At 51.7% G+C, this 26,917-nt stretch overlaps 2 protein-coding genes and 1 long non-coding RNA gene across 11 annotated transcripts; all 3 read right to left on the bottom strand.

The window, feature by feature from the left end:
* Window positions 1–44: 44 nt before the first annotated feature.
* Window positions 45–4,651, bottom strand: TM7SF2 (transmembrane 7 superfamily member 2). Of its 6 annotated transcripts, none has more exons than XM_063783054.1 (10): window positions 4,297–4,651; window positions 3,567–3,763; window positions 3,413–3,467; window positions 2,864–3,058; window positions 2,684–2,787; window positions 1,443–1,562; window positions 1,194–1,362; window positions 881–961; window positions 677–799; window positions 45–500 (listed from the first exon to the last, which is right to left on the bottom strand). In XM_063783054.1, the coding sequence occupies exons 1-10, from the start codon at window positions 4,649–4,651 to the stop codon at window positions 454–456; spliced, it is 1,446 nt and encodes a 481-aa protein (XP_063639124.1). In that variant the 3' UTR covers window positions 45–453. The 6 variants fall into 6 exon arrangements, with proteins under 6 accessions (XP_063639124.1, XP_016776701.2, XP_063639125.1 ...); XM_016921212.3 differs by having other exon boundaries at window positions 45–382; window positions 4,297–4,471; XM_063783055.1 differs by having other exon boundaries at window positions 4,211–4,433.
* Window positions 4,570–26,684, bottom strand: VPS51 (VPS51 subunit of GARP complex). Of its 4 annotated transcripts, XM_063783049.1 has the most exons (11): window positions 25,843–26,148; window positions 25,677–25,751; window positions 25,202–25,331; window positions 8,551–8,697; window positions 8,256–8,475; window positions 7,364–8,081; window positions 6,783–6,998; window positions 6,355–6,573; window positions 5,675–5,796; window positions 5,497–5,584; window positions 4,570–4,951 (listed from the first exon to the last, which is right to left on the bottom strand). In XM_063783049.1, exons 3-11 carry the CDS (start codon window positions 25,299–25,301, stop codon window positions 4,691–4,693), a joined length of 2,091 nt encoding a protein of 696 aa, XP_063639119.1. In that variant the 5' UTR covers window positions 25,302–25,331; window positions 25,677–25,751; window positions 25,843–26,148; the 3' UTR covers window positions 4,570–4,690. The 4 variants fall into 4 exon arrangements, with proteins under 4 accessions (XP_063639119.1, XP_009421730.1, XP_054518435.1 ...); XM_009423455.4 differs by lacking the exon at window positions 25,677–25,751 and having other exon boundaries at window positions 25,843–26,684; XM_054662460.2 differs by lacking the exon at window positions 25,677–25,751 and having other exon boundaries at window positions 6,312–6,573; window positions 25,843–26,180.
* On the bottom strand, window positions 17,215–21,459 carry LOC107967115 (uncharacterized). Its single transcript, XR_001707348.4, has 2 exons — window positions 21,384–21,459; window positions 17,215–18,521 (listed from the first exon to the last, which is right to left on the bottom strand). It is a non-coding gene; the product is annotated as an uncharacterized LOC107967115 (long non-coding RNA).
* Window positions 26,685–26,917: the final 233 nt, after the last annotated feature.

Here is a 26,917-nt window from a genome sequence, read left to right as displayed (position 1 = left end):
CAAGGGTTCCCAGTGTTTATCCAAAGGAGGAAGAGCATCTCCAATTTTGGTCACTGGTTTCATTTTTTTCCTTGCTCTAAACCACCTCTTCTCTGAGGTTGTTCATCCTCAGGGCTGGGTGGGGTGCAAGCCCTTGAGTCCCAAGTGTGTCGAGGCTCCTGGTCCTGGGTGTGCTGGTGGATGAGTGGGCACATGCCCCCACCTGGGGTGGTGGAGCCGCTTCAGTAGATGTAGGGCATGATGCGGTAAGGCACACGCCGGCAGTACTCCTGCCAGGCCAGGCCGTACTTCTGCAGGCACTGCCGCTCATCCCGGGCCTCACGGTGCACCAGCAGCGCGGTGAAGTAGAGGAGGTAGAAGTAGGGCAGCAGGTGTGACACCCCTGTAGAGAAGGAGGCTCTGTGACCACCCTGCCGGCCCCTCCACCCCGCAGTTCACAAACGTTTCCACACCTCATGGCTCATGTGGGCATCGGGGCTCAGCAGCAAAAGCGCCAGGGTCTGCAGCAAAGCACACGGTACTAGGTTGGCACAGAGGTGTGCCCCAGCCACACACTGGGTCCACCCCCAGCTCTCTGACTACTCTCACTGGTGCATACCCAAAGTAGGCATCCTGTGGTCGCTGAGCCACCTCTTCCCCTCACATGTCCCTACCCATATCCACATGGGCCACTCACCGCAGGGCAAGGACCAAGCCAGAGCCATGATGAGGTCTCCAAGATAGTTGGGATGGCGGACCATACCCCACCACCCAGACACCAGCAGTTTCCGCCCTGTGGCTGTAGAGATGGTCTCAAGCCCTGGGGAAAGACAGCAGGGTGGAGAGTTCCCAGGAAGCCCAGCTGCCCCACCTCACCCATGGCCCTAGAGACCCAGCTCACCAGCCACTCTGGGGTCAGAAGGATTCTTTCGGAAAGTGTTTTTCTGGGAATTCGCCCCACGGAAGATGTAGTAACCAATAGCTGGTGAGAGAGTGTGAACCGGTGGTCAAGGTCAAGGGTTGCAGCCTCCTGCCTGACCCCAAACATCTGCCCAACTTGTGTGCAGCCCAGACTCTGCCTGGACCCCCAGGACCCTGCCCTGGCTTTAGAGAACCCTGGGGGTTAGCACCTATGTGGTGGTGCGTGTAAACAGAGCATGAATCAAAGGGATAGGGGGAAGATGAGCCCAGCCTGCTGCCCCTTCCTGACTGACCATTGATGAGGCAGATGACAGAGGCCATGGGCAACCCCAGGGGCTGCGGGTGGTGCAGCAGGAACTGGGCCTGCAGACTGTAGGTGAAGGGCACCCAGGCTATGTCCCCAAACGCCAGCATGAAGCCAAACCCGTCATGTGTGATATCCATGGTGGTGAGGATGGCCTCCTGCAGGGACAAGACCCAGACACACTGGCTTAGTCCCTATGCAGCCCTCAGACACCCACCCTCGTCCAGTCCAGCCTCACCTCGTGCCAGAGGGCATCACCCACGTAGAGCAACTGGAAGCCATTGACCAGCCACATGGCCAGTGAGGGACTGCCCTGAAGCTCTGCCTCCTTCATCAACAGGGCCAGGTTGATGAGGACCTGGGGGAGAGGGAACAAGGCAATAGTCTCCACAGAAGTGGCAGCCTTGGGCAGAGCAGTGGCCAGCCTCTGCCCTTCTCAACTGTCAGTTACACTCCAGCTCTTAAGTGGATCCAGGCCCTAGACCCAAGGACAGAGACTGTGGACAGGGAGGTGCCCGCAGCCTGTTTCTTCTTGCCTTGTCTGTCCTAAGCCCTTTCGGGCTAAGGCTTCAGTGCTCAAACAGACCTGTTTTCAGATCTCAGCATCATCACTTGGGCAGGTTGCTTGCCCTCTCCACAGCCTACTTTCCCCCACCCCTGTGTGAAAAATGGGGATAATCATGGGCCTGTCATGACTCAATGGCATCATCGTGTTTGAAGCCCTCCATAGCGTCCCTGGCAAGTGGTACGTGCTCAGTGGTGGCTAGCCGAAGCAAGCCTGTGCTGGGCGCCTGCATTTGACACTGAGCTCTGTTCTATCATAAAGATTACCTCTTCTAATCTTCCCAGTAATCTTAGGAGAAAGCTTTAATTTTATCCCATTTCAAAGATGAGGAAGTGTCCTCAGATGTGCCTGTCATCAGGCCAGGACCCAGATCCAGGGTGGGCACCTGGCACTCCTGCCTCGGGTAAGATAATTTCCAGGGCGACAGGAGAGGCCTTGCCCAAGAGTTTCTTTGGGTAATCTTGGCCACAGAACCAGAGATCACAGTTGGAATGTTGTCAAGGCCACTAGTGACGGGTAGGTTGCTAACCCCAGCGATCAATTTCAGGTTCTGCACTGCCTTGACCATCAAGCAGCATGCGGTCACTCCCTGGAAATAGATTCTGTGCTTGACTGCTGTTGAGAATTGCACGTGCTCTCCTAACGTCATCCCTGACATGCTGTATATATTTTACTTATTTTTTTTCTGTCTTTCCCACCAGAATGTAGGCTCTCTGCAGCAAAGATGTTTTTTTGCCTCTAACTTTATTTTTGTCTCCCAGTACCTAGGCACAGGTGGATTGAACAAATGTTTGTGGAATATGAATGGTTAATGACTCGCATCTGCACAGTTTTGGCCCTGCCCTGCCCAAGCGCTGCTCACCCACCCTAACCCTCCCCCTGGCCTGAGGCCAGCTCAGTCAAGCCCAACATACCCAGCCGATGAGGCCGGGTCGCAGTTCACAGAAATATTTGAAGTCGAAGAAACAGATACGAGGGTTGAGCTCTCGTCCCAGAAAAAAGTCGTAAATCGGATTGCCTGGAGAACATTGGAGAGTGAATGTACAGGCAGACGCCCCAATCTGCCTCCATCTCCACCCCAGGACACCTCTCACCTGAGTTCCCCCCAGGTGCCAGGGCCGAAACTGGGGCTACCTGCGCCTTCATGTAGAGAAAGAGGCTGAAGATGAAAGCGGTGAGGGTGGCGACAAACGCCAAGGGCAGGAGCATTTCCGGGAGCGCCCCCAGAGGCAGCCCCGCTGACATCCCCAGCCCCACCAACAGGGCTGTCAGCACCAGGGCCTGGAAGCCTGAACCACAGCGCACAGTGAGCCCTGGGGCTGCGCGCCTCCACATCCCCACCCCGCAAACACACGTAGAGCCCAAAACTCAGGGGGGCCACAGACCCTGCCCCAAGCATTAGGCTGCCACCCTGGCCTTCAGAGGATCACCCCAGCCACTGCTGTGGTGCACGGAGTAGCAGTAAATGGGGTAAGGCTGTGGGGACGAGGGGCTTAGGGAGAGCCCCCGGCGTCTGTCCTGGGCGTAACAGAGGCACACAAAGGAGCCTGGGGTGGGGGCCAATCTCCGTGGACCTCCCCGCTAGGCCTGGAGCTCCACCCCCGGCCGCTTAACTCCAGCGCGAGGGCCCGTCCCCTAGGCACCGTTAATAGGATAGCGCAGGCGACTCTTGTCCTTCAATTCCTGCCCCTCGGCCACCTGCGGGTCCAAGGGGGCTCTGATAAGGCCCAGGGCGTCCTTTCCCTCGCCGAGCCCATTCGCTTCCCTCCCCCGAGCGTCCGCGAGCGGGGCCCGCACCTTGCGCGCCGGCAGTAGGTAGAGCGCCGCCTGCAGGCCGAGCCAGGCGAGCCACAGCAGCAGCGCCCGTGGGCTCCACAGCGCCTCCAGCCCGGGCAGGGACGCGGGTGGACCCAGCAGGCGCGCGGGGCCCGAACGGGCCGCCAGGAGCAGGTGGAACATGGTGGCGGGCAGCAGCAGTAGCAGAGCCGCGGCGCCTGCGGGAAGGGCCATCACGTCGGGCGTCCGCCCCTAGCCCCCCAGCTCCCCGCCGGCCCGCACGGGCGCCCTGACGTCTCTGCGGGACCCTCTCGGCATTCCCAGAGTGCGCCTCCGCACCCCGTCCTCAGCCCTCGGCCCCCAGGCACCCCGCTGCCTCCCAGTTCCCTTCCCAGGCGTCCATCTTAGTCCCCCGCCCCCAGGCCCCTCGAAGACCCTCCTCCTGCTCCCAGTCGACACCATAAATCCCCGTTCTGCAGCCCCCAGAACCGGCCCCTCCTCAGCTCTCCCTCTCCAGACACCCTTCGCTGCAAACCCCCGGGTCCCTCTGCCTCCGACACCCCCAAAGCCTTCCATCCTCAGATCTCGCCCCCGCTCTTAGTTCACCCGCTCCAGCTCTCCTTCGCTTAGCCTTTGCCCCAGGTCCCCTCTCTCTGCCCCATTACCCAGGGGCCCTCCGAATTCCAGCGGGGCCCGGGGGCCCTGAGTGGGGGCCATGGTCTCCGCTCCGCCGGAGAGAGAGGGCGCTCACAATAGTCGGTCAAGGAAACACTGTCCGCCCCATTTCCCAGGAGATGGACTCGGCCGCGCGGAGGATCCGGCCCCGCGGCGCCTGCACCTGCCTGGACACGGAACGCAGACAAGGACCGCTCTTGTCCCAGGGTTTTTAAGTGGAACCGCCCCCTGCCCATGCTGGGCCCAGCACACCAGCCAATCGGCGCTCGGGGGCGGACCCGACGCGGGCGCCTCAGAAGCCTCAGCTTCAAAACCCCGCCCCCGGAAAGGCCCGCCCAGCAAGCGAGAGGAGGAGGCCACACATGTTTATTAGGCCGGTCCTGACACCTGCCTGCGGGGAAGGACCACCGAGACCAGATCCTGGGTGCCATGGGGTGCAGGGACAGACAGGTGCATGGCAGCGGCTGCGCCTAGCCGCGCTCGCAGATGACCTCGACCACACTGGGCTCCATGGGCACAGGGTCTGGGCAGCGCAGGGCAGCAGAGGCCACCACTTCGTCCAGCAGCAAGTGCACGAGTTCTTCGTCGGCCACAAAACGCCACAGGTAGAGCTGCAGAAAGTGGCAGTCCACTTGCACCTGCTGCAGCCCGAAGCGCCCAAAGGTGCGCAGCCGCACACACTCCAGCAGCGTCTTCAGGCTGATCTTGATGATGCCGGTCAGCACCGACACCTGCAGGCAGGGACACAGGGATGCAGCTTGGGGACTGCAGGTGTGTGTGGGGGACACCCAAGTTCCAAGCAGGGGCCCGGGAGACATACGATGGAAGTAGCTGGGATGAGGCAGAAAGTCTCCGGGGCCAGATAAGAGGGGAGGGATACAATGTTAGCGCCGTCATCTGGAGGGCAGGGGACAGGTAGGGCCCAGCAATCAGAGGCATCCCTGAGCTTGGAGTGAGGCGGGGCAGGGACCATGGGTGAACAGAAAACCCTGGGGAGGACCCAAGACTACTGTGGGGATAAGGACAAGGGCAAACAGTAATCCCAGGTCAGCACCCAGACTCAGGCTGGGCACACACCAAGACTGGGACAAGGGCTGTGGGATTTGGAGGCAGGGCACTCTGTACTACCTAAAAACAGCCCTAGAGACAGAGACTGGAGGGTCAGGGTCACCCCCAGTTGGTCACAGAGTCCTGGGGCTCCTTGGGCAGGTGTGGGGCTGCTCCAGCCAACCCTCCCCGGGATCCCTGGAAGTCTGAGTCACGTTGGAAGTCGGACCTTGTTGAACTCCACAGGGCTGAACACATCAATACGTTCAGAGAATAGCTTCTGGATATTGCTCAAGAGGTTGGTGTCCATCGGGGCACTGGATTGGGGAAGACAAGGAATCAGAGCCCGCCCTGCACCTTCGCCCTCTTTTGTCCCTTCCCCCTGGGGCTCCCCTGACCAGCCAGACCTGGGGGTATAGCTGGGGGCGTAGCGGCCCTGCTGCCGAGAGCTGCTGTACACGGAGAAGGTCCTCTTGCTGGAGTCGCTGCTCTGGGCCTTGCGAACACCCTCTTCGTACAGGAGCCCCACCTGGTGGTAAAAAGAGGTACTGCAAGGAGCCCCGAGTCAGGGGAAACCACCAGCCCATCGGTGCTGAGGATGCCCTAAGTCAGCTACTCAAGCATCACAAGGATCACAGGGTAATCACCGCGGGGCCCGCTATTTAGTAGGTACATGGTCGCTATTTATAGAACCAGTGGAGTGGGGCAAAGGCAGGATACAAGAGTTGGTCTGAGGTCTAATCTTCAGCACCAGCACCAACCCTGCCCTGACTTCCTGGGTAACCCTGAGCCTCTGCTTCTCCACAGGTAAAATAGGGGCGAAGATGTCATAATCCTGGGCTGAGGAGGAACAAGACCGTGGACATAGGCACTCCCCAGCCCCTTTGGTCTTCATCCTTGGAGACTTGTTCCCCTGGGGTTCCCTCACGGACGCCCTGGCTACAGAACTGGCCCCGTGAGAAGCCCAGATACACATGTCCCCTCCTCCAGGCAGGGACTGCTAGTGATCCTCTGCTGCCCCAGCCCCTCTTGAAGGGACAGTACCCCCAGCCTGCGTCAGGGCTACCCCGGCCAGCCTGGGCAGCACCTGCACGTCGATGGCGGTGGTATCCTCCACCACCCGCTTCATGACGGCCCGCACATTCCGAGGCTCCAGAGTGCTGAGCCAGTCGCGAGTCTCCACGCTCTTGCGCAGCATCTGTGATATGACCAGGCCCTGCACCTTCACGTAGTGGGTCAGCAGCCGCCGCGCCGTTTCCCTGGCCTCTGCACACAGTGTGCTCACAGGCGTCACTGGGAACTGATCCTGAGCCAAGGAGGCAGAGGACAGAGGGAGTGGGTATGGCGGGGGCAGCTCAGGGGCCACTGCCAACCAGGAGCTGGGCACAGATTGGGCAAGGTGGAGGCTGCGGTACACACAGGCAGCTGGTCTGCGGTCTGGCCATGAGGGCACTGTCCAGCCACCTGCATTCCCAGCAATACCATTCCCCACCCGGCTAGGAGCTAGTGCTTCACCTGCACCAGAAACTGTTCATCAGTGAGAGTGAGGATGTAGGAGATGGTGGCCGTCTCGTAGTCCAGGCAGAGGCGGGAGAGCAGCAGGAGCAGGGCAGGTGGTGTGGCACCCCCCTTCTCCCCAGGGCTGTCGCAGAAGCTCTGAGCCGTCTGGCACATAGAGTGGATGAAGCCCACGATGAGGCCCTCACGGACACCCTGACTGCAGAACTCACCCTGCAAGAGAAGGTGCCCAGGTCCACAGCAGGTCCCCTCTTCCAGGTAGGGCTGTTAATGACCCTCTGCTGGGGCTCTAAGTGCCCCAGCCCCCTCTGCAAGGGACAGCATCATCCTACATTCTAAGTACCCCGGAGCAGCTTCCCTGAGTGGGGGCAGAGAAAGCCAACACTGGGGACCCCACCATGCCCTGCTTCTCAGCCCAGCTGCAGATGCCCTGAGCCTTCCCCACCCCCCAGACCGTGCATAAGAACCTGAAACCACACCCAGAGTGCCTGGTTTCCCCAGTTTCCCAAGCACTGGTATAAAAGGTTTTGGAGGGTCAACCAGCAGGTTGAACAAGGAACACCCAAGAGGAGGCGTACCCGGAAGTAGGGCTTGTTGGAGAAGGACACCTCTTTGGCGGTGAAAAGGTGCACTGCTGCCAGAGAGGCCTTAATGTGGCTCAGGATGGAGCTGGCCACATTGGCCAGCAACTCGGCCAGGCCAGGGCCCTCCTTCCCAGCCACGCGAGGTGCTGCCAGGGCCTGGCGGACGTCTGTCAGGCAGCCCAGGAAGGCCGCCCGGAGACCCTGCAGGTGGTGGCCCAGGCGCTCGCGGGCCACTCGTTCCACGATCTCCGTGGCAGCGTCTGCGAGCCCGGCAGCGGCCAGCAGGGCCCCGGGAGCCCGCAAGCGCCGGTGGAAGCGGTCCAGCGCCCGCACCAGCAGTGAGTTGTCACCACCACCCTGCTCCTGCGCCAGCCGCCGCTCCACCAGCGCAAAATAGCGGCTGCCCAGCTCCCGGGCGAAGGCCGCCAGCTTCTCGGCACCTGCTGGGCCCTGGGCCGCAAACAGCTCCTGGTAGGCCGCCGCCACCTGGCAGAGGCCGCCCACGAAGCCACTGCCTCCATGGTCGGTGAACTCTAACACGTCGGGAGCCGGAGGTGAGGGCCCCAGCTCGGCCTCCAGGCTTCTCAGCTCCTTCTCCAGCCGGCCGCGGGCGTGCGCCAGGAACTCCTCGCACAGCTCCTCCGCAGGCTCGCCCAGGGCCAGCAGCAGCTCCACGCACTCTGCCTGCTCCGGGGCGCCTGAGCCGCCCTCCCTGCACGAGGGAGAGGTAGTGAAGGGCAGGGCCGGGGCTGCCGGTGGATGGGGCAGGAGCAGGAAAGCAAAGCACACACAGGGCAGGGCGACAGCTCCAGGAGGGCCCAGGAGCCGGGCACAGATGGGGCTCGGGGCTGGCGGGAGCGCTGGGGTCAGGGCAGAGGGGCCACACCTAAAGCGCTGCCGCAGCTGCTGGGCCAGGCGGGCCGTGATGACCTGGCAGTCGTCCTGGATGGCGCGGAACGAGGGCAGGTGTTGGTACTGCTGCAGCACGGCCTGCGCGCGGCCCTGGTAGCGCACCGCCTGCCCATAGGCGCCCAGTTCCACGCACTTGGTGAGGCGCGAGGGCAGCTCAAAGAGGAACTGCAGCTTCCGCAGCAGCGCGTGGACCCCTGGGGGACGGAGGGTGACGTTAGCCCCAGAGCCCCAGGAAAGGCCCACTGCAGGCCCTGCCCGGCAGCGCCCACCTGCCAGCTTGGTGATGCGCTCGTGGCGGTCCTGCAGCGTGGCGCTGATGCGAGCGCTGAAGTCGGTGATCACTGCCATGTTGGTGGCCAGCCGGTCCATCTCATCCTCCATCTTCCGGAAATCGTTCTTCATCTTCCGGATGGTGTCTAGGAGGGCAGGGGCGGGGAAAAGGGGAGAGCAGGTGACTGCAGGGCGGGCGCAACCTCAGCTCCTTCTCACCCACCCCTTCACAGACGCCCCAGCTTGCTCCAGGGGCGCATGGATGATTCCAGAGAAAGGACTGCGAGGGCATGGGTCACAGCGCACATGGGGGCGGGGGAGGGGGTTTATGTTCCCAAAGCAGGCGTTACTCACATACTCCCCGTAACCCCCTAACCCTGGTGCCCAGGAGAGCCGGCCCTCAGAATTAGTCCAGATCCGAAGCAGGCCGCAGGTGCTTAGCCAGCTGCCACCACTGTGCCTCAACTGCTCCATCAGACCACAAGCAGCCAAGGCAGGGACCGCTGGCTCCCAAGCGCATCTGCGTGTCCAGCGCACTGCCCGGATGAGGCAATACATTCTTGTTGACCCTCATCTCCTTTCCAGACCTCCCAAAGCCTTTCACACGCTTTCCGGAACATGGGCTGTCTTCTCTGAAGGGCCCTTTCCCTTTGGTCCTGATAGAATCCTGCCTAGGGAGGCTGTTTTTCCTTTCACACACCAGGTGCCTGGGAGCCTGGTCCCTTCATGCTTCTAAATCATGCCTAGATCTCCTCTCTTCAAAACCCCGGCTTCTAGGAAGACCATGCCATCAAGCCACAACCCTCCTCTTTGCTGTCTCTACTGTCCTCTGACACTCCTCTCAGTTCCCCATCACTGCCTCCTCTTCTCCTCCTCCTGTCACCTCCTTGTGCACATCCACATGGATGAGCCTTCCAATGTTCCTGACTGTTCACTGACCGCCTCAATTCAATTCCACCTATTTTTTTTTTTTTTTTTGAGACTGAGTCTCGCTCTGTTGCCCAGACTGGAGTGCAGTGGCGCGATCTCTGCTCACTGCAAGCTCCACTTCCCAGGTTCACACCATTCTCCTGCCTCAGCCTCCCAAGTAGCTGGGACTACAGGTGCCTGCCACCACACCCAGCTAATTTTTTGTATTTTTAGTAGAGATGGAGTTTCACCATGTTAGCCAGGATGGTCTTGATCTCCTGACCTCATGATCCGCCCACCTTGGCCTCCCAAAGTGCTGGGATTACAGGCATGAGCCACCGCACCCGGCGAGGTCTGATGGTTTTATAAGGGGCTCTCCCTGCTTCGCTTAACACTTCTCCTTCCTGCTGCCTTGTGAAGAAGATGCCTTGCTTCTCTTTCACCTTCTGCCATGATTGTAAGTTTCCTGAGGCCTCCCCAGCCATGCTGTGAACCGTGAGTCAATTAAACCTCTTTCCTTTATAAGTTACCTAGTCTCGGGCAGTTCTTTACAGCAGTATGAACCTGGATTAATATACCTAGTAATCAATCCATTACCAAGTCATGGAAGGTCTACCTGCAACATTTTCTTTCTAAGCCACTATCATCTCTTGTCCAACAACTGCCAACATTTCCCAACTAATTTCCCTAATTCCATTGAACATACCAACAATGTTCATAAAGAAAGGTGAAGAGGATAAGACAGAAATGTGTATCTGTAACAGGAGATATTTTGGTTTTGTTTTGTTTGAGAAAGAGTCTCACTCTGTCACCCAGGCTGGAGTGCAGTGGCGCGATCTCAGCTCTGGAGGCTCCTGGAGGGTGGCACGCCCGGGGAGGGCATGGAAACTCCATGCTCCTTCTCCTACACCTCGCCCTATGCACCTGTTCATCTGTACCCTTTGTAACATCCTTTGTAATAAACTGGTAAATGTGTTATCCTGAGCTCTGTGAGCCGCTCCAGCAAACTGAGCCCAAAGAGGGAGTTATGGAAACCCCTACCTGGAGCCAGTTGGTCAGAAATTCTGGAGGCCTGAGGCCCCGACCTGCAGCTAGTGCCTGAAAGTGGGGAGGCAGATTTGGGACTGAACTAGTGCCTGAAGGGAGGCAGGCTTGGGGACTCAGCCCTCAACTCATGGAATCTGATGCTATCTCTGGGTAAATAGTGTTGGAATTAAATCAGAGGACACCCAGCAGGTGTCTGCTGCTTGGTGTGTGGGGAAGAAACCCAACACATTTGGTCACAGAACTCTTCTGTGGTCATGATTGTGGTGATGTGAGAGCATAGGAAGCACACAGTTTGCATTTTTCCCAAACAATGCCATAAAATATATACAAACCTTTCCATATGGTAGGTCACAAAGAAAAAAACCTCATTCTTTTTTTTTTTTTTTTTGAGACAGGGTCTCCCTCTGTCGCCCAGGCTGCAGTGCAGTGGCGCGATCTCAGCTCACTGCAACCTCCACCTCCTGGGTTCAAGCGATTCTCCTGCCTCAGCCCCGAGTAGCTGGGATTACAGGCACGTGCCACCATGCCTGGCTAATTTTTGTACTTTTAGTAGAGAGGGTTTCACCATGTTGGCCAGACTGGTCTCTGACCTCAAGTGATCCACCCGCCTCGGCCTCCCAAAGTGCTGGGATTACAGGCGGGAGCCACCATGCCCAGCCGAAAAAACCTCATTGTTAACCAATTATGAGGTCAGAAAAGGAAATCAAAACTGAAATTGCAGCATGGGTAAAATACCAAGAAAACACTAAATTGGTAAGGGCTTGGTGAATTCTATGGATGAAATGGATAATTTGCTACAAAAATAGGATTTACCAAAATGGATTGCAAAAAACAAGAAATCAGAAACAGAAAAACTAGAGAATGTTGTGAAAGAAAGGTCCTGCTCCCCTTTCCCCTCCACACAAAGGCATCTGGCCCAGATGTCCAGGGGTGTTGCGGCGGCTTGATGGACAGCGCCTTCCAATTCTCTGTGTAAACACTGCCCCAGCAGAGAAACGAGAACAGCTCTCACACAAACTTGATGGAACAAACAGAACACTGTTATGAAAACATAACAGAAATACCTCACATATACACATTCATATCTCTTACGAATGGAGATGCAAGGATGAATTAAATAAACAAATGGAGATGCACAAATAAGCAAACAAAATCCAGCAGCATATTAAAATAATAATTGATAAACACAAAAGGGTTTTTGTTTCATGAATGCCAGGATGACTCAAAATTAGAGGATCTCATAATAAGTTGCCATGTTAATAGATGAGATATTTCAACATCTATTCTTGATTTTTAAAAAACTCTCAATAACATATGAGCAGCTAAATATTTCCCTGACCTCCAAAACTCAGTATCATGTTTACTGAGGCAGTGCTAGAAGCACTCCAATTAAAGTCAAAACATGGCAAGGACAACCTTGATTGCCAATGTTATCTACATTGTTCTGGGGCATTAGCCAACTCAGCTAGAGTCACGAGATGTATTATGGAGATACACAAATTGGAAAGGAGGGAGAAGTATCACTATTTGCAGATGATATAATCAAATAAATAGGCCAGCCACGGTGGCTCATGCGTGTAATCCCAGCACTTTGGGAGGCCGAGGCAGGCAGATCACTTGACGTCAGGAGTTTGAGACCAGCCTGGCCAACATGGTAAAACCCTGTCTCTACTAAAAATACAAAAAGTAGTTGGGCGTGGTGGCAGGTGCCTGTAATCCTAGCTACTGGGAAGGCTGAGGCAGGAGAATCGCTTGAACCCTGGAGGCACAAGTTGTAGTGAGCCGAGATTGTGCCACTGCACTCTAACCTGGGTAATAGAGCAACACTCTGTCTCAAATAATAATAATTGAATAAATAGAAAGCCCTAAAAAAACAAAAACAAAAAAAAAACACCCTGTAAACGTTACTATAAACAATAAGAGATACCACTTTTCACTTCTCAGATTGTCAAAGATTGAAAGAGGTATTCTCTTCTTTGCTGGTGGTTATGCAAACTGATCAGCATTTACAAAGAAGAATCTGGAAATATCTAACTGCAATCACTTGTGAGCCTTTACACGCCCACACCTGGTCTGTGTGTGGCTCTGGGACTGTAGGAATGTTCTCCAAGCAACACTGGGAATCTACCCCACTTGGGGAGACAGCTGGAAGGGTGAGTAAGGAGAAAAGCATTGATGTCAATTTGACAAGAAACAAACAGAAACAAAAAATGCAGGAAAAAATATTAGAGAAAATACAAGAGAAAGAACTGTCTGAGACAAAGAATCTACAGGGCTCACATCTGTAGAGCTATTAAAGGATTTTTTAAAAAATTACATGGAAAGGTAGATTACGTATCAGCAAAATGGACTTTTCATTTTAACAACACAGTCCACAAGAAAGGATCATTTAGCCCTCTTAGAGATGATTTCATAGAAAGGAAGGTTACTACGGAATAAAATCACATGATATGAAACATCTATATTACTTTTGGGACCATAGGGACCATTGCCTGCATTTTTTTGGGAAAATCATAATTATTTTGGGTTTCTTTGCTTGAGATAGGGTCTTGCTCTGTCTACAGGCATGGTGATGCACACTTATAATCCCAGCTACTCAGGAGGCTAAGGCAGGAGAATCACCTTAACTGGGGAGGCGGAGGTTACAGTGAGCCAAGATGGCATGCAGTGGTGCAAACACAGCTTACTGCAGCCTTGAACTCTGGGGCTCAAGTGATCCTCCTACCTTAGCTTCTGAAGTAGCTGGAACTACACACAAGCGCCATCACACCCGGCTAATTTTTTAATTTTTGTTTAAATTTTGTGTAGAGATGGGGTCTCTCTATGTTGCCCAGGCTGGTCTCAAACTTCTGGGCTCAAGCAATGCTCCCACTTCAGCCTCCCAAAGTGCTGGGAGCACAGGAGTGAGCCACTGTGCCTGGCAGGAAAATTTTTCTTGCCAATTCATAGATGGTGAACTAAAGGACATAGCAAAGGCAGCGCTATGCAGTGAAAAACAATAAAAGCAGAGCTGAGGCTGAGGTTCGTAAAGGGATCATGGGCTACTGATCTAAGGGAGACAGACAGAGGCTTGGCAGTTGATGAGGCATTTGGTCTTCACCCAGTGAATTACTGGTTTTGTTTACAGGCCATGTGACACAATCTCCTTCCAGGTCTGCCAAAAGCTACCATGAAAAGAGCAGACTCTTTTGGTAGTGGGTGTTTGAGCCCATGACACTTAGGGGCTACCTCAAGAAGGAAGCTTGAATCCAACTTCTAAAGGGTAAAATCCAAACACTAAGTTGTTAGGAAAATAGAGTAAAAGAAAACCCAACAGTGCTGTGTGCTGTCATTGTCGCTGCCTTCCCAGCCATGGAGCCATTACACTGGAGATAAAAGTTGTACCACATCCCAAAACAACAGTGAAAGCATCCACACCATTCAGTCACAAAGACTACACTGTTTATCTTTGCATTTCAAGCTTGTTAAGAAAAGCAGGCTGGGCACAGTGGCTCACGCCTGTAACCCCAGCACTTTGGGAGGCCAAGGCAGGTGGATCACCTGAGGTCACCAGCCTGACCAACATGGTGAAATCCCGTCTCTACTGAAAATACAATAATTAGCCAAGTGTGGTGGCAGGTGCCTGTAATCCCAGGTACTTGGGAGCCTAAGACAGGAGAATCACTTGAACCCCGGAGGTAGAGGTTGCAGTGAGCCGAGATTGGGCCACTGCACTCTAGCCTGGATGACAGAGCAAGACTCTGTCTCAAAAAAAAAAAAAAAAAAAAAAAGCTTGTTAAGAAAAGCAGTTTGTAACCAGGGAGAGTGAAAGCCATCTGGATGCGAGGATGTTGGCTACCTTGGGAGGGGACTGGGTGGTAACTGGTAGGAGGCTCAGGGGGCTTTGCTGGTTATGCTGTTTCCCGACCTGGATGCTGATTATGTGACTGTGCTCCCTTTGTGAAATCCATGGAGCTGTCCACTTATGTGCACTTTTCTGTATGTCTGTTAATTTTCTTTCTTTTTTTTTTTTTTTTTTTTTTTGAGACAGGGTCTGGCTCTGTCACCCAGGCTGGAGTGCAGTGACACAATCTTGGCTTACTGCAACCTCTGCCTCCCAGGTACAAGCCTTCCACCTCAGCTTCCTGAGCAGCTCGGACTACAGGGACACAACACCACACCCAGCTAATTTTTGTATTTTTTGTAGAGACGGGTATAACCTGTTGGCCAGGATGGTCTCGAACTCCTGAGCTCAAGCAATCTGCCTGCCTCTGCCTCACAAAGTGTTGGGATTATAGGCATGAGCCATAATCCCACCTGGGCTCCGTTAATTTTCAGTGAAATGTACTGTCAAAGACTGCTTTGTCTTTGCCTAGAGAAAAGAATTAGGAGAGGCTTTTCCCTGTATAATGTTTGAGATCTTTCTAATTTTGACACAAGTAAATGCATTATTACATAATGAAACTCAATGTCTAGGTGAGAGGTTGGCAAACTACAGCCTGCAGGCCAAATCTGGCTCAATGCCTGGTTTTCTTTTTAATTGGGATATAATTGACATACCAATTCAGTGGTTTTTAATATGTTTAATATATTCACAAGGTTGTACAAACAACCTCACTACGTAATTCCAGAACATTTCATCATCCCCTAAAGCAACCCTGTAACCCTTGGCAGTCATTCCTTATTCCCCCACTCCTAGAACTTGGCAACCATTAATCTAGTTTCTGTCTCTATGGATTTGTCTATTCGCTACAGAATACATTTAACAGAAATGGAATCATAGGCATATGAAACATTAGCATGTTTCCAAGGTTAATCTATGTTGTAGCCTGTGTCAGTATGTTATATCTATTTTTATGGCTGAATAATATTCCACTGTGTGGATATTTGTTTATATTCATTCATCAATTGATGGCCATTTGGATTGCTTCCACCTTGTGGCTATTATAAAAAGTGCTGCTATTGGCCAGGCATGGTGGCTCTTGCCTGTAATCCCAGTACTTTGGGAAGCCGAGGCAAGCGGATCACTTGAGGTCAGGAGTTCAAGACCAGCCTGGCCAACAAGGTGGAATCCCGTCTCTAGTAAATATACAAAAAATAAAAATAAAAAAATTAGGCGGGTGTGATGGTGCACACCTATAATCCCAGCTACTCAGGAGGCTGAGGCAGGAGAATCGCTTGAACTGGTGAGGCGGAGGTTACAGTGAGCCAAGATGGCACCACTGCACTCTAGCCTGGGTGACAGAGCTAGACTCCATCTCAAAAAAAAAAATAAAAAAAAAAAACACTGCTATGAACACTTGTGTACATGTTTTTATGTGAACATGTTTTCAATTCTCTTTGGTATATTCCTAGGAGTAAAATTGCCGATCATATGGTAACCTTGTGTGTGGTTTTGAAGAATGGTCAAACTGTCTTCCACACTGGGTGCAGCATTTTGTGGTTTGGATTTGCATTTCCCTAAGACCTAATGATGCTGAGCATATTTATATGTGCTTTTCGGCCACTTGTATGTTTTCTCTGGAGAAGTGTCTATTCAAATCCTTTCCCCATTTTAAATTAGGGTTATTTGTCTTTTTAGCCCTGAGCTAAAAAACGTTCTTTATATGTTCTGAACATTAGATTTTTATTAGATAACTTGCAAATATTTTCTCCCATTCTGTGGGCTGTCCTTTTATTATTAATTATTATTATTATTATTATTTTTGAGACAGAGTCTCGCTCTGTTGCCCAGGCTGGAGTGCAGTGGCACAATCTCGACTCACTGCAACCTCCGCCTCCTGGGTTCAAGCGATTCTCCTGCCTCAGCCTCCTGAGTAGCTGGGACTACAGGTGCCTGCCACCACGCCTGACTAATTTTTGTATTTTTAGTAGAGATGGGGTTTCACCATATTGGCCAGGCTGGTCTTGAACTCCTGACCTCAGGTGATCTGCCTGCCTCAGGCTCCTGAAGTGCTGGGATTACAGGCATGAGCCACCGGGCCTGGCCTTATTTTTTTTATTGTTATTTTTTGAAATACGGTCTCACTCTGCCACTCAGGCTGGAGTGCAGTGGCACAATCTCAGTTCACTGCAGCATCAACCTCCTGGGCTCAAGTAATCTTCCCACCTCAGTCTCCCAAGTAGCTGGGACTACAGGTGTACACCACCATCCCTGGCTATTTTTTGTATTTTTCGTAGAGATGAGGTTTTGCCATGTTGCCCAGGATCCTTTTACTTTCTTGATAGGGTCCTTACAGCACAAGATTTACATTTTGATGAAGTCCAATATATCTATTTTTATCTTTGGTTATTTGTACTTTGGGTGTCATCCCTAAGAAACTGCTGCATAATCCAAGGTCATAAAAATTTACACCTATGTTTTCTTCTAAGAGTTGTATAGGCCAGGCGCGGTGGCTCACGTCTGTAATCCCAGCACTTTGGGAGGCCAAGGCGGGCGGATCACTTGAGGTCGGGAGTTCGAGACCAGCCTGACCAACATGGAGAAACTCTGTCTCTACTAAAAATACAAAATTAGCCGGGCATGGTGGTGCATGCCTGTAATCCTAGCTACTCGGGAGGCTAAGGCAGGAGAATTGCTTGAACCCAGGAGGCGGAGGTTGCGGTGAGCAGAGATCGTGCCACTGCACTTAAGCCTGGGCAACAAGAGCAAAACTCTACTCAAAAAAAAAAAAAAAGTTTTATAATTTTAGCTCTTATGTGTAGGTCTATGATTCATTTTGAATTAATTTTTGTATGTGATGCGAGGTAGGGATCCAACTTCACTCTTATTTTTTTGTTTTTGTGGTTTGTTTGCTTGGGACAGAGTTTTGCTCTCTCACCCAGGCTGTAATGCAGCTGCAGCCTTAACCTCTTGGGTTCAAGCAATCCCCCCACCTCAGCCACTCGAGTAGGGCTTTTTTTAAAAATTGTTTGTAGAGATTGAGGATTCACTATGTTGCCCAGGCTGGTCTTGAACTCCCTGAACTCAAGTGATCCTCTCACCTCGGCCTCCCAAAGCACTGGGATTTCAAGCATGAGCCGCTGTACCCCGCCTTCAACTTCATTCTTTTGCCTGGGGATATCCAGTTGTCCCAGCACTCCACCATGCGTTGAAAAGATTATTCTCCCCATTCAATGACCTTGGCATCCTTATTAAAAATCAGTTGACCTTAAGGATGAGCTTGCAGGAAAAAAAATCAGTTGACTACAGATACATGGGTTTGTTCTGGACTCTAAATTCTATTCAGTTGATCTGGATATCTATCCTATGCCAATATTACACCACCTTAGTTATTGTAGATTTATACTAAGTTTTAAAGCTTGGAAGTGTGGCTAGGTACAGTGGCTCACACCTATAATCCCAGCACTTTGGGAAACCAAAGCAGGAGGATCACTTGAGCCCAGGAGTTCAAGACCAACCCGGGCAACAAAGGGAGATCCTGTCTCTACAAATTTTGTGGTTTTTTTTTTTTTGAGACAGAGTCTCACTCCATCACCCAGGATGGAGTGCAGTGGCACGATCTCGGCTAACTGCAAACTCTGCCTCCCTGGTTCAAGCGATTCTCATGCCTCAGCCTCCCAAGTAGCTGGAATTACAGGCGTGTGCCATCACACCCAGCTAATTTTTGTATTTTTAGTAGAGATGAGGTTTCGCCATGTTGGCAAGGCTGGTCCCGAACTCCTGACCTCAAGTGATCCACCCACCTCAGCCTCCCAAAGAGCTGGGATTACAGGAATGAGCCACCACGCCTAGCCCCCCAAAATTTTTTTTAATTAGTCAGGTGTGGTGGCACACACCTGTGGTCCCAGCTATTCAGGAGGCTGAGGTGGGAGGATCATGAGCCTGGGAGGCCAAGATTACAGTGAACTGTGATCATGCCACTGCATTCTAGCCCGGGCCACAAAATGAGAACAAACTCCATCTCCAAAAAAAACAAAAAACAAAAAACTTGGAAGTGTGAGTCTTTCAACTTTGTTCTTCTTTTACAAGGTTATTTGGGAAATTCTGGGTCTCCTGCAATTCCTCATACAATTTTATGCTGTTTGTCAATTTCTGCAAAAAAAAAAAAAAAAAAGTCAGTTGGAAAAGTGATAGGGAAGACATTGAATCAATTTGGGAAGTACTGCCATCTTAAACAGTAAGTTAAAACATAAAGTTCTCTGATCAATGAACATGGAATGTCTTCATTTATTTAGGTCTCCTTTAACTTTTTTTTTTTTTGAGACGGAGTCTTGCTCTGTCGCCCGAGCTGGAGTGCAGTGGCGCGATCTCAGCTCATTGCAAGCTCTGCCTCCCGGGTTCACACCATTCTCCTGCCTCAGCCTCCTGAGTAGCTGGGACTACAGGTGCCCACCATGACACCTGGCTAATTTTTTGTATTTTTAGTAGAGACTGGTTTTCACCATGTTAGCCAGGATGTTCTCGATCTCCTGACCTCATGATCCACCTGCCTCGGCCTCCCAAAGTGCTGGGATTACAGGTGTGAGCCACCGCGCCCAGCCTCCTTTAACTTCTTTCAGTAATGTTTTATAGTTTTCAGTATACAAAATGCCGAAAATACTTTTACTTCTTTTATTAAATATATTCCTAAATATTTTACTCTTGATATTACCGTAAATGGAACTGTTTTCTTAGTTTCTTTCTTTTTTTTTTTTTTTTTTGAGATGGGGTCTCACTCTGTCACCCAGGCTGGAGTCCAGTGGCGTGATCACATCTCACGGCAATCTAACCTCCTGGACTCAAGCAAGCAATCCTCCCACCTCAGCCTCCTAGGTAGCTAGGACCACAGGTGCATGCCACCACACAAGCTAATTTTTAAAGATTTTTTTTTTTTTGTAGAGGCCAGGCGCAGTGGCTCACACCTATAATACCAGCACTTTGGGAGGCTAAGGTGGGCAGATCACTTGAGGTCAGGAGTTCAAGACCAGCCTGGCCAAACATGGTGAAATCCCATCTCTACTAAAAATACAAAAATTAGCTGGTTCTGGTAGCACATGCCTATAGTCCCAGCTACTCGGGAGGCTGAGCCAGGAGAATCGCTTGAGCCCGGCAGGCAGATGTTGAAGTGTGCAGAGATCGTGCCTGGGCAACAGAGCAAGACCCTGTCTCAAAAAAAAAAAAAAAAAAAAAAAAAAAAAAAAGATTTTTTGTAGAGATGGGGGTCTTATTATGTTACCCAGGCTGGTCTTGAACTCCTGGGCTCAAGCGGTCCTCCCACCTCAGCCTCTCAAAGTGCTGGGATTACACGCATGAGCCACTGCACCTGGCCTCATTTAGTTCTTTAGACATCGTTTCCTTTAGCTCTGTGAACATACTTAAAATAATAGATTTAAGCCTTTGAGTAGTAAACCCAATTCTATTGATTACTGGGGTATTTTTCCTGTGAATGGACCATGCTTTCTTGTCTCTTTGCATGTCTCATCAATTTTTGTTCAAAACTAACCATATAAAATATATTGGCTGGGTGCAGTGGCTCACACCTGTAATCCCACCATTTTGGGAGGCTGAGGCAGGCGGATCACAAGGTCAGCAGTTTGAGACCAGCCTGGCCAACATAGTGAAACCCCATCTCTACTAAAAATACAAAAAAAAAAAAAAAAAAAATTAGCCAGGCGTGGTGGTGGGTGCCTATAATCCTAGCTACTTGGGAGGCTGAGGCAGGAAAATCGCTTGAACCTGGGAGGTGGAGGTTGCAGTGAGCCAAGATCATGCCACTGCACACCAGCCCGGGCAACAGTGCAAGACTGCATCTCAAAAAAAATAAATAAAATAAAATAAAATAAAATAAAAAATAATATATTATGGAAACTCTGGAAATCAGATTATCTTCCCTCCTCGGGTTCATTGTTGCTGCTTGTTGTAGTTGCTGTTTATTTGTTTACTGAGTTTTCTGAGTTACTAAGCCTGAACTAATTAGTTGCTGAGCAAATACTATATAGTTTGTGTTCTTTTTTTTTTGAGACGGAGTCTCGTTCTGTCGTCCAGGCTGAAGTGCAGTAGTGCGATTTCCGCTCACTGCAAGCTCTGCCTCCCTGGTTCAGGCCATTCTCCTGCCTCAGCCACCCGAGTAGCTGGGACTACAGGCGCCCGCCACTACACCTGGCTAATTTTTTGTATTTTTAGTAGAGACGGGGTTTCACTGTGTTAGCCAGGATGGTCGATCTCCTGACCTTGTGATCCACCCGACTCGGCCTCCCAAAGTGCTGGGATTACAGGCATGAGCCACCGCGCCTGGCTATAGTTTGTATTCTTTGTTGTATATAGTCACTAAAATCTTTACTTGGCCAGCTTGGTGGTCAGCTAATAATTGAACAGCAATTTCTTTAAATGCCTGGAACCGTGCCAGGTATGGTGGCAGGCACCTGTAATCCTGGCTGGAGTACAATGGTGTGATCTTGGTTCACTGCAATCTCCACCTCCCGGGTTCAAGCAATTCTCTCCTGCCTCAGTCTCCCGAGTAGCTGGGATTACAGGTGCCCGCCACCACAACCGGCTATTTTTTTGTTTATTTTTTGTTTTTGAGATGGAGTCTCCCTCTGTCACCCAGGCTGGAGTATAGTGGTTCGATCTTGGCTCACTGTAACCTCTGCTTCCCAGGTTCAAGTGATTCTCCTGCCTCAGCCTCCCTGAGTACCTGGGACTACAGGTGCCCGCCACCATGCCTGGCTAATTTTTGTATTTTTAGTAGAGATGGGTTTTCACCTTGTTGGCCAGGCTGGTCTTGAACTCCTAACCTCAGGTGATCCACCGCCTTGGCCTCCCAAAGTGCTAGGATTACAGGTGTGAGCCACTGCCCCCAGCCTAATTTTTTTCATTGCTTTTATGGAGGATAAAAATATTTAATGTATTTACTCCAGCATTTTTGCTGATGTCACTCCAGAACCTCACCGCCCACATTTGTAAATGAAATCTTACTGGAATACAGCCATGTTCTTTCATTTGCATACTGGCTATGATGCTTTCAGGCTACAATGGCAGAGTCGAGTAGCTGCAAGAGACCAGATAGTCCGTAAAGCCTAAAATACTTTTTGGTCCTTTTCAGAAAAAAAGTTTGACAACCCCTGGTTTATGGTCTAGCCCTGCTCGCTTCATTCGCAACGTTCTTCCTGCACAGGAGAGCTTTCCCAGGGCCTCGGCAAGGTTGTTTCATGAGTCTGTTTATTAACCATCTCTTTCTCTAGAATGTATGTTCTGTGACAGCTTAATGTTGTCTTGTTTGCTGCTATATCCACCATTCAGTGCTTAAGCTGAAAGCCAGGGGTCATTCTTTACATCCAGAGTTCCTCAATACCAGAGCTGTCCATACCCCAGTCTGCTTATCACTGTCCAATTTCACCATTACCATCTTGGTGTCAGATCTCAGAATCTCTGGCCCAACTATTGATATGATGGCCTCGCTCCTGCCATCTCTCCAACCCATTCCTTTTTTTTTTTTTTTTTTTTTTGAGACAGTGTCTCGCTCTGTCACCCAGGTTGGAGTGCAGTGGCCCGATCTCGGCTCACTGCAAGCTCGACCTCCCAGTTTCACACCATTCTCCTGCCTCAGCCTCCCGGGTAGCTGGGACTACAGGCGCCCGCCACCACGCCCAGCTAATTTTTTGTATTTTTAGTAGAGACAAGGTTTTACCATGTTAGCCAGGATGGTCTTGATCTCCTGACCTTGTGATCCACCCACCTCGGCCTCCCAAAGTGCTGGGATTACAGGCGTGAGCCACCGCGCCCAGCCCCCCCTCCCCCTTTTTTTTTTGAGATGGAATTTCACTCTTGTTGCCCAGGCTGGAGTGCAATGGCACAATCTCAGCTCACTGCAACCTCCACCTCCTGGGTTCAAGCAATTCTCCTGCCTCAGCCTCCCAAGTAGCTGGGATTACAGGTGTCCGCCACTACACCTGGCTAATTTGTTGTATTTTTAGTAGAGATGGGGTTTCACCATGTTGGCCAGCCTGGTCTCAAATGCCTGACCTCAGATGATCCACCCGTCTCGGCCTCTCAGAGTGCTAAGATTATAGGCATAAGCCACCGCACCTGGCCTTTTTATTTTTTTATTTTTATTTTTTTGAGACTAGGTCTTGCTCTGTCACCCAGGCTAGAGTGCAATGGTGAGATTATAGCTCACTGCAATCTCCAGCTCCTGGGCTCATGTGATCCACCCACCTTAGCCTCCCCAAGTAGCTGGGTTTATTCTAACAAGTGTGTGCCACCATACCCAGCTATTTTTTTTTTTTCTAGATATCGGGTCTCACTATGTTGCACAGGCTGGTCTCAAACTCCTGGGCTCAAGTGATCCTCCCACCTCAGCCTTCCAAAGTGCAGGGATTACAGGCATGAGCCACTGTGCTCAGCCCCATCCATTCCTGCCAGTGCAGCTGGAGGAATCTATTCAAACCAGAAATCTGAGCACATCACTCATTTGTTTTAGCTCTCTGTGGATAAAAGCCAAATCCCTAATACATTCTGGGAGGTTTCTAGTTAAACTGCACATCTACTATCTGCCTGGCTCTGCCCACATTCTGCTTCCCCTCCTGCTACCACAGATGAGCTCCCAGCCCTTTGCTGAGGCCGATGCCTCCATCCCTGCTCTGTTCCACCCCCCTCCTTCCTGAGGACCTAGTTCCTTTCTCATTTTTCTCTCTCTCTTGCCCAATCAACACACACTCCATGCTACATTACTTTCCTGAGTGTCTCGCCCAAGTCTATCAAATCTATGTCTTGAAACACCTTCCTCACGCAACCTCCACCTCCTGGGTTCAAGCAATTCTCCTGCCTCAGCCTCACGAGTAGCTTGGACTACAGGCATGCACCACCTTGCCCAGCTAATTTTTGTATTTTTAGTAGAGACAGGGTTTCACCACGTTGGCCAGGCTGGTCTTGAACTCCTAGCCTCAAGGGATCCACCCACCTCAGCCTCCCAAAGTGCTGGGATCACGGGTGAGAACCCCATGCCCGGCCCCTCACTTAAGCTTCTAAGACATCAATGCTCCTGGTTATCCTCACACTTTTCCAAACGTTTGTTCCTTTTGTGGGATGTACAAAAAGAGCTAAGTCTCAAAATATTATTATACACATTCCAACAAATGGAAAATGTAATCTTATTAAATTCCTGTGAGAAATATCCCAGCACAGAAACTATGATTTCTTGCCATTTTGATGCTGGTATTAGCTAACAGAAAGGTGCCTACTCATGGAATCTGCTTCAAATCAGATAAAAGAACAATGTGTATAGGTTACCACACCCACCACTGTGACACAGAGTAACAGACATCAGAATGCAACCCCACAGATGCTCCCAGAACATTCCACAGGCTGCAGGTAAACCCTTTGGATCTGGCTACTGGACTTACTACACGTGGGTGTACAATTACTACAAAAGTCTGAGTAGTACATCTCCTCAAAACAGCACAGAAGCTAGTGTGGAAAACAGCGGAACACTGTCTGGCACTAGAGAATAAAGAGGACAGAAGAAAAAAAAAGCCTCGACATGATCTTTGTGTCCCTTAATATCATACATCTTCTCTCTTTGCTTAGTTAAGGAGGGAAGGAAGGGAGAAAGAAAGGGAGGGACAAGACCACCTATTCTTCCCTGGAGCAGAAAAGAAAGCTATCAATAATAAGAGAAACTACACCTTACTGAGGTTTCCTTGATGTCAGGGATTCTTCTTCTTCTTATTATTTTTTTTTTTCAGACAGAGTCTTGCTCTGCTGCCTAGGCTGGAGTGCAGTGACGTGATCTTGGCTCACTGCAGCCTCCACCTCCCAGGTTCAAGTGATTCTCCCACTCAGCCTCCTGAGTAGCTGGGATTACAGGTGCCTGCCACCACACCCAGCTAATTTTTTTATTTTCAGTAGAGATGGGGTTTCACCATATTGGCCAGGCTGGTCTCGAACTCCCGACCTCAGGTGATCCACCTGCCTCGGCCTCCCAAAGTGCTGGGATTACAGGCATGAGCCACTGTGCCCAGCCTAGTGTCAGGGATCCTTCTTCAGACAGATACTTTCTTTTTTTTGAGACAGGGTCTTGCTCTGTTGCCCAAGTTGAAGTGAAGTGGTACAAGCACAGCTCACTGCAGCCTCCACCTCCCAGGCTCATGTGATCCTCCCTCCTCAGTCTCCTGAGTAGCTGGGACTACAGGCATACGCCATCTTGTCCGGCTAATTTTTATTTTTTATTTTTTTGTAGAGATGGAGTCCCACTATATTTCCCAGGTCAATCTTAAACTCTTAGGCTCAAGTGATCCTCCCACTTCAGCCTCCCAAAGTGCTGGGATTACAGGCATGAGCCACCATGCCTGGCCTTTTAAGTGCTTCAGATAAATACATTTCATTTTAAAATTTCATTTTGGGCTGGGCCAGGGACTCACACCCGTAATCCCAGTGCTTTGGTAGGATCCAGAAGGATCACATGAGCCTGGGATGTCGAGGCTGCAGTGAGCCATGATCATGCTACTGCCCTCCAGCCTGGGAGACAGAACAAGACATTGTCTCTAAAAAATAAACAACTAATCTCCTTTTGTCTTTTCTCTCCTTTGGTACTTAAGACAACCCTCTGAGAGTAGCTATTATCTCTATAGTAGTCTGACAACGAAGGCTCAAAGGAAAGGAGGTGAGAATGGAATAATGTCAGGACAAGACTGGAATCTGAGTCTCCCCCCTCTAAATCCCTTGCTGGTTTTCCCAACACAGGTGGGAGAATGGGGGCTGTGAGACTTTGGAGGGTGTGTCCCCGTGGGGATCACCTGTGGCTGAGATGAACTTGTTGTAGTTCTCATAGACCAGGGTCTGCATGTCGCTGTCTAGAGCCCGGATCTGCCGCACCATGTCCGTCTCACTGTCCATCAACTGGGCCAGAGGGCACTCTCTACGCAGCTGAAGAAGTTGGGTGGTTAGTGTTCGGGTCAGGAGGCATTCATGTCCCCCAGCCTTGCCTGCAGCTGATAGGCTTTCAGGGCAAGAAATCTCTGATCCCCACCCACCCCGCAAACCCCCGCCGGCTGTCAGGAATCCCAGGCATGGGGCCCTAAGTGGCCTAGCTCAGGGGTTACTAGGTTCAACCGTGTTTGGTGTTTGTCAGCATTTGAAATCCTGGGGCTCGGCCTAAGCCCAGCCCCGCGCCTGTCAACGCTTGGGCCACGCCCCCAATTCCGGGCCTATCACATCAGCCCAGAAGACCTCAGATGCCGCATCACCTCAGGCCAGTCCAGTCCTACTCACATCCCCTCAGACGCCTCAGCTGCTCGTACTCCCTGGCCGAGGTTCGTCCTCTTATGAACACCTGCTCCCCTGAACCTTACAAAAAGTCGGAGGCATGATCTGGGGGAGCAATATAGCAGGGGCCTGGTTCCCTTCCCCGCACCCCCCACTCCCCGCGCGCACACACCTTGTCTAGGTAAACTTCCGGGTCGAAGTGCGCCCCGTTCAGATCAGTCGGGTCCAGGGGGTCGGGCCCCGCGGGGCGTCCCGCCGCCTCCCCTTCCGAGAGGCCGTAGTAAAGCTTCAGCATCCCGTGCGCCTTCCGCCGACGCTCCGGAGCCTCCCCCTCGGGCCCTTCTGGGGAGTCCCCAGGTCCAGACCCCGGGCTAGGCCCGGCGGCAGCTGCCGCCGCCATCGTTCCAACTGCAGCCCACGGGCGTGAGGCTGGAAAGGAAGGGGACGGGGAGGAGGCACTTCCGGGAGCCATAAAGTTGTTGTTGAAACGAGGCAGTCCTTTAGGTGAAACGTCCCCCTGCAGCCCTAGGTCCTTCGAGACTAGAGTTCCCCCGCACCTGTCTTCCCCGGGTGCAAAGGTTCCGGGAGAGCCCTGAATTCCCCCAGTTTCCTGGGTGGAAGCATTTTGTGGAACTGCCTGGGGTTGCTGCTGTCCCAGAACGGGGACGGGTAGTGGCTCCCCAACCTGCACTCTCGCAGGCAAGCGGCCCACGGAATATGTGCCCAGATGCAATGGACGGATGCGGGACGTGAGGCCAGAGTAGAGTGTTCCTGGGATCCTGCCACTGGCAGTGGCTCAGTTTATCCCATTCCTAAAATTGGGGTACATACTTCACAGGGGGGCTACGAGGATTAAATGCATGTACACTATTCTGTACCACGCCTCTAGCGCAGTTCTTCTTAGGGCCTGGTTCTCTGACGTGCATCAGAATTGCCTTCAGGACTATCTGTGGCGCATTGTAAGTCTCTGCGCTGAGCTGCGCCGGGCACTCCCGTAATCCCAGCACTGGGGAGGTCAAGGCGGGTGGATCGCTTGAGCCCAGGAGTTCGAGACCAGCGTGGGCAAAATGGCGAAACTCCGTCTCTATAAAAAAAAAAAAATACAGGCCAGGCGCGGTGGCACACGCCTGTAATCCCAGCACTTAGGGAGGCCGGGGGGGTGGGGGCGCGGATCACAAGGTCAGGAGTTGGAGACCAGCCTGGCCAATATGGTGAAACACCCGTCTCTACTAAAAATACAAAAATTA

The sequence above is a fragment of the Pan troglodytes genome, chromosome 9 (genome assembly GCF_028858775.2).
Source record: "Pan troglodytes isolate AG18354 chromosome 9, NHGRI_mPanTro3-v2.0_pri, whole genome shotgun sequence".
Taxonomy (NCBI): Eukaryota; Metazoa; Chordata; class Mammalia; order Primates; family Hominidae; genus Pan; species Pan troglodytes.
The sequence above is the reverse complement of the archived record's forward strand: the minus strand, read 5'-3'. Positions and strand labels throughout refer to the sequence as shown.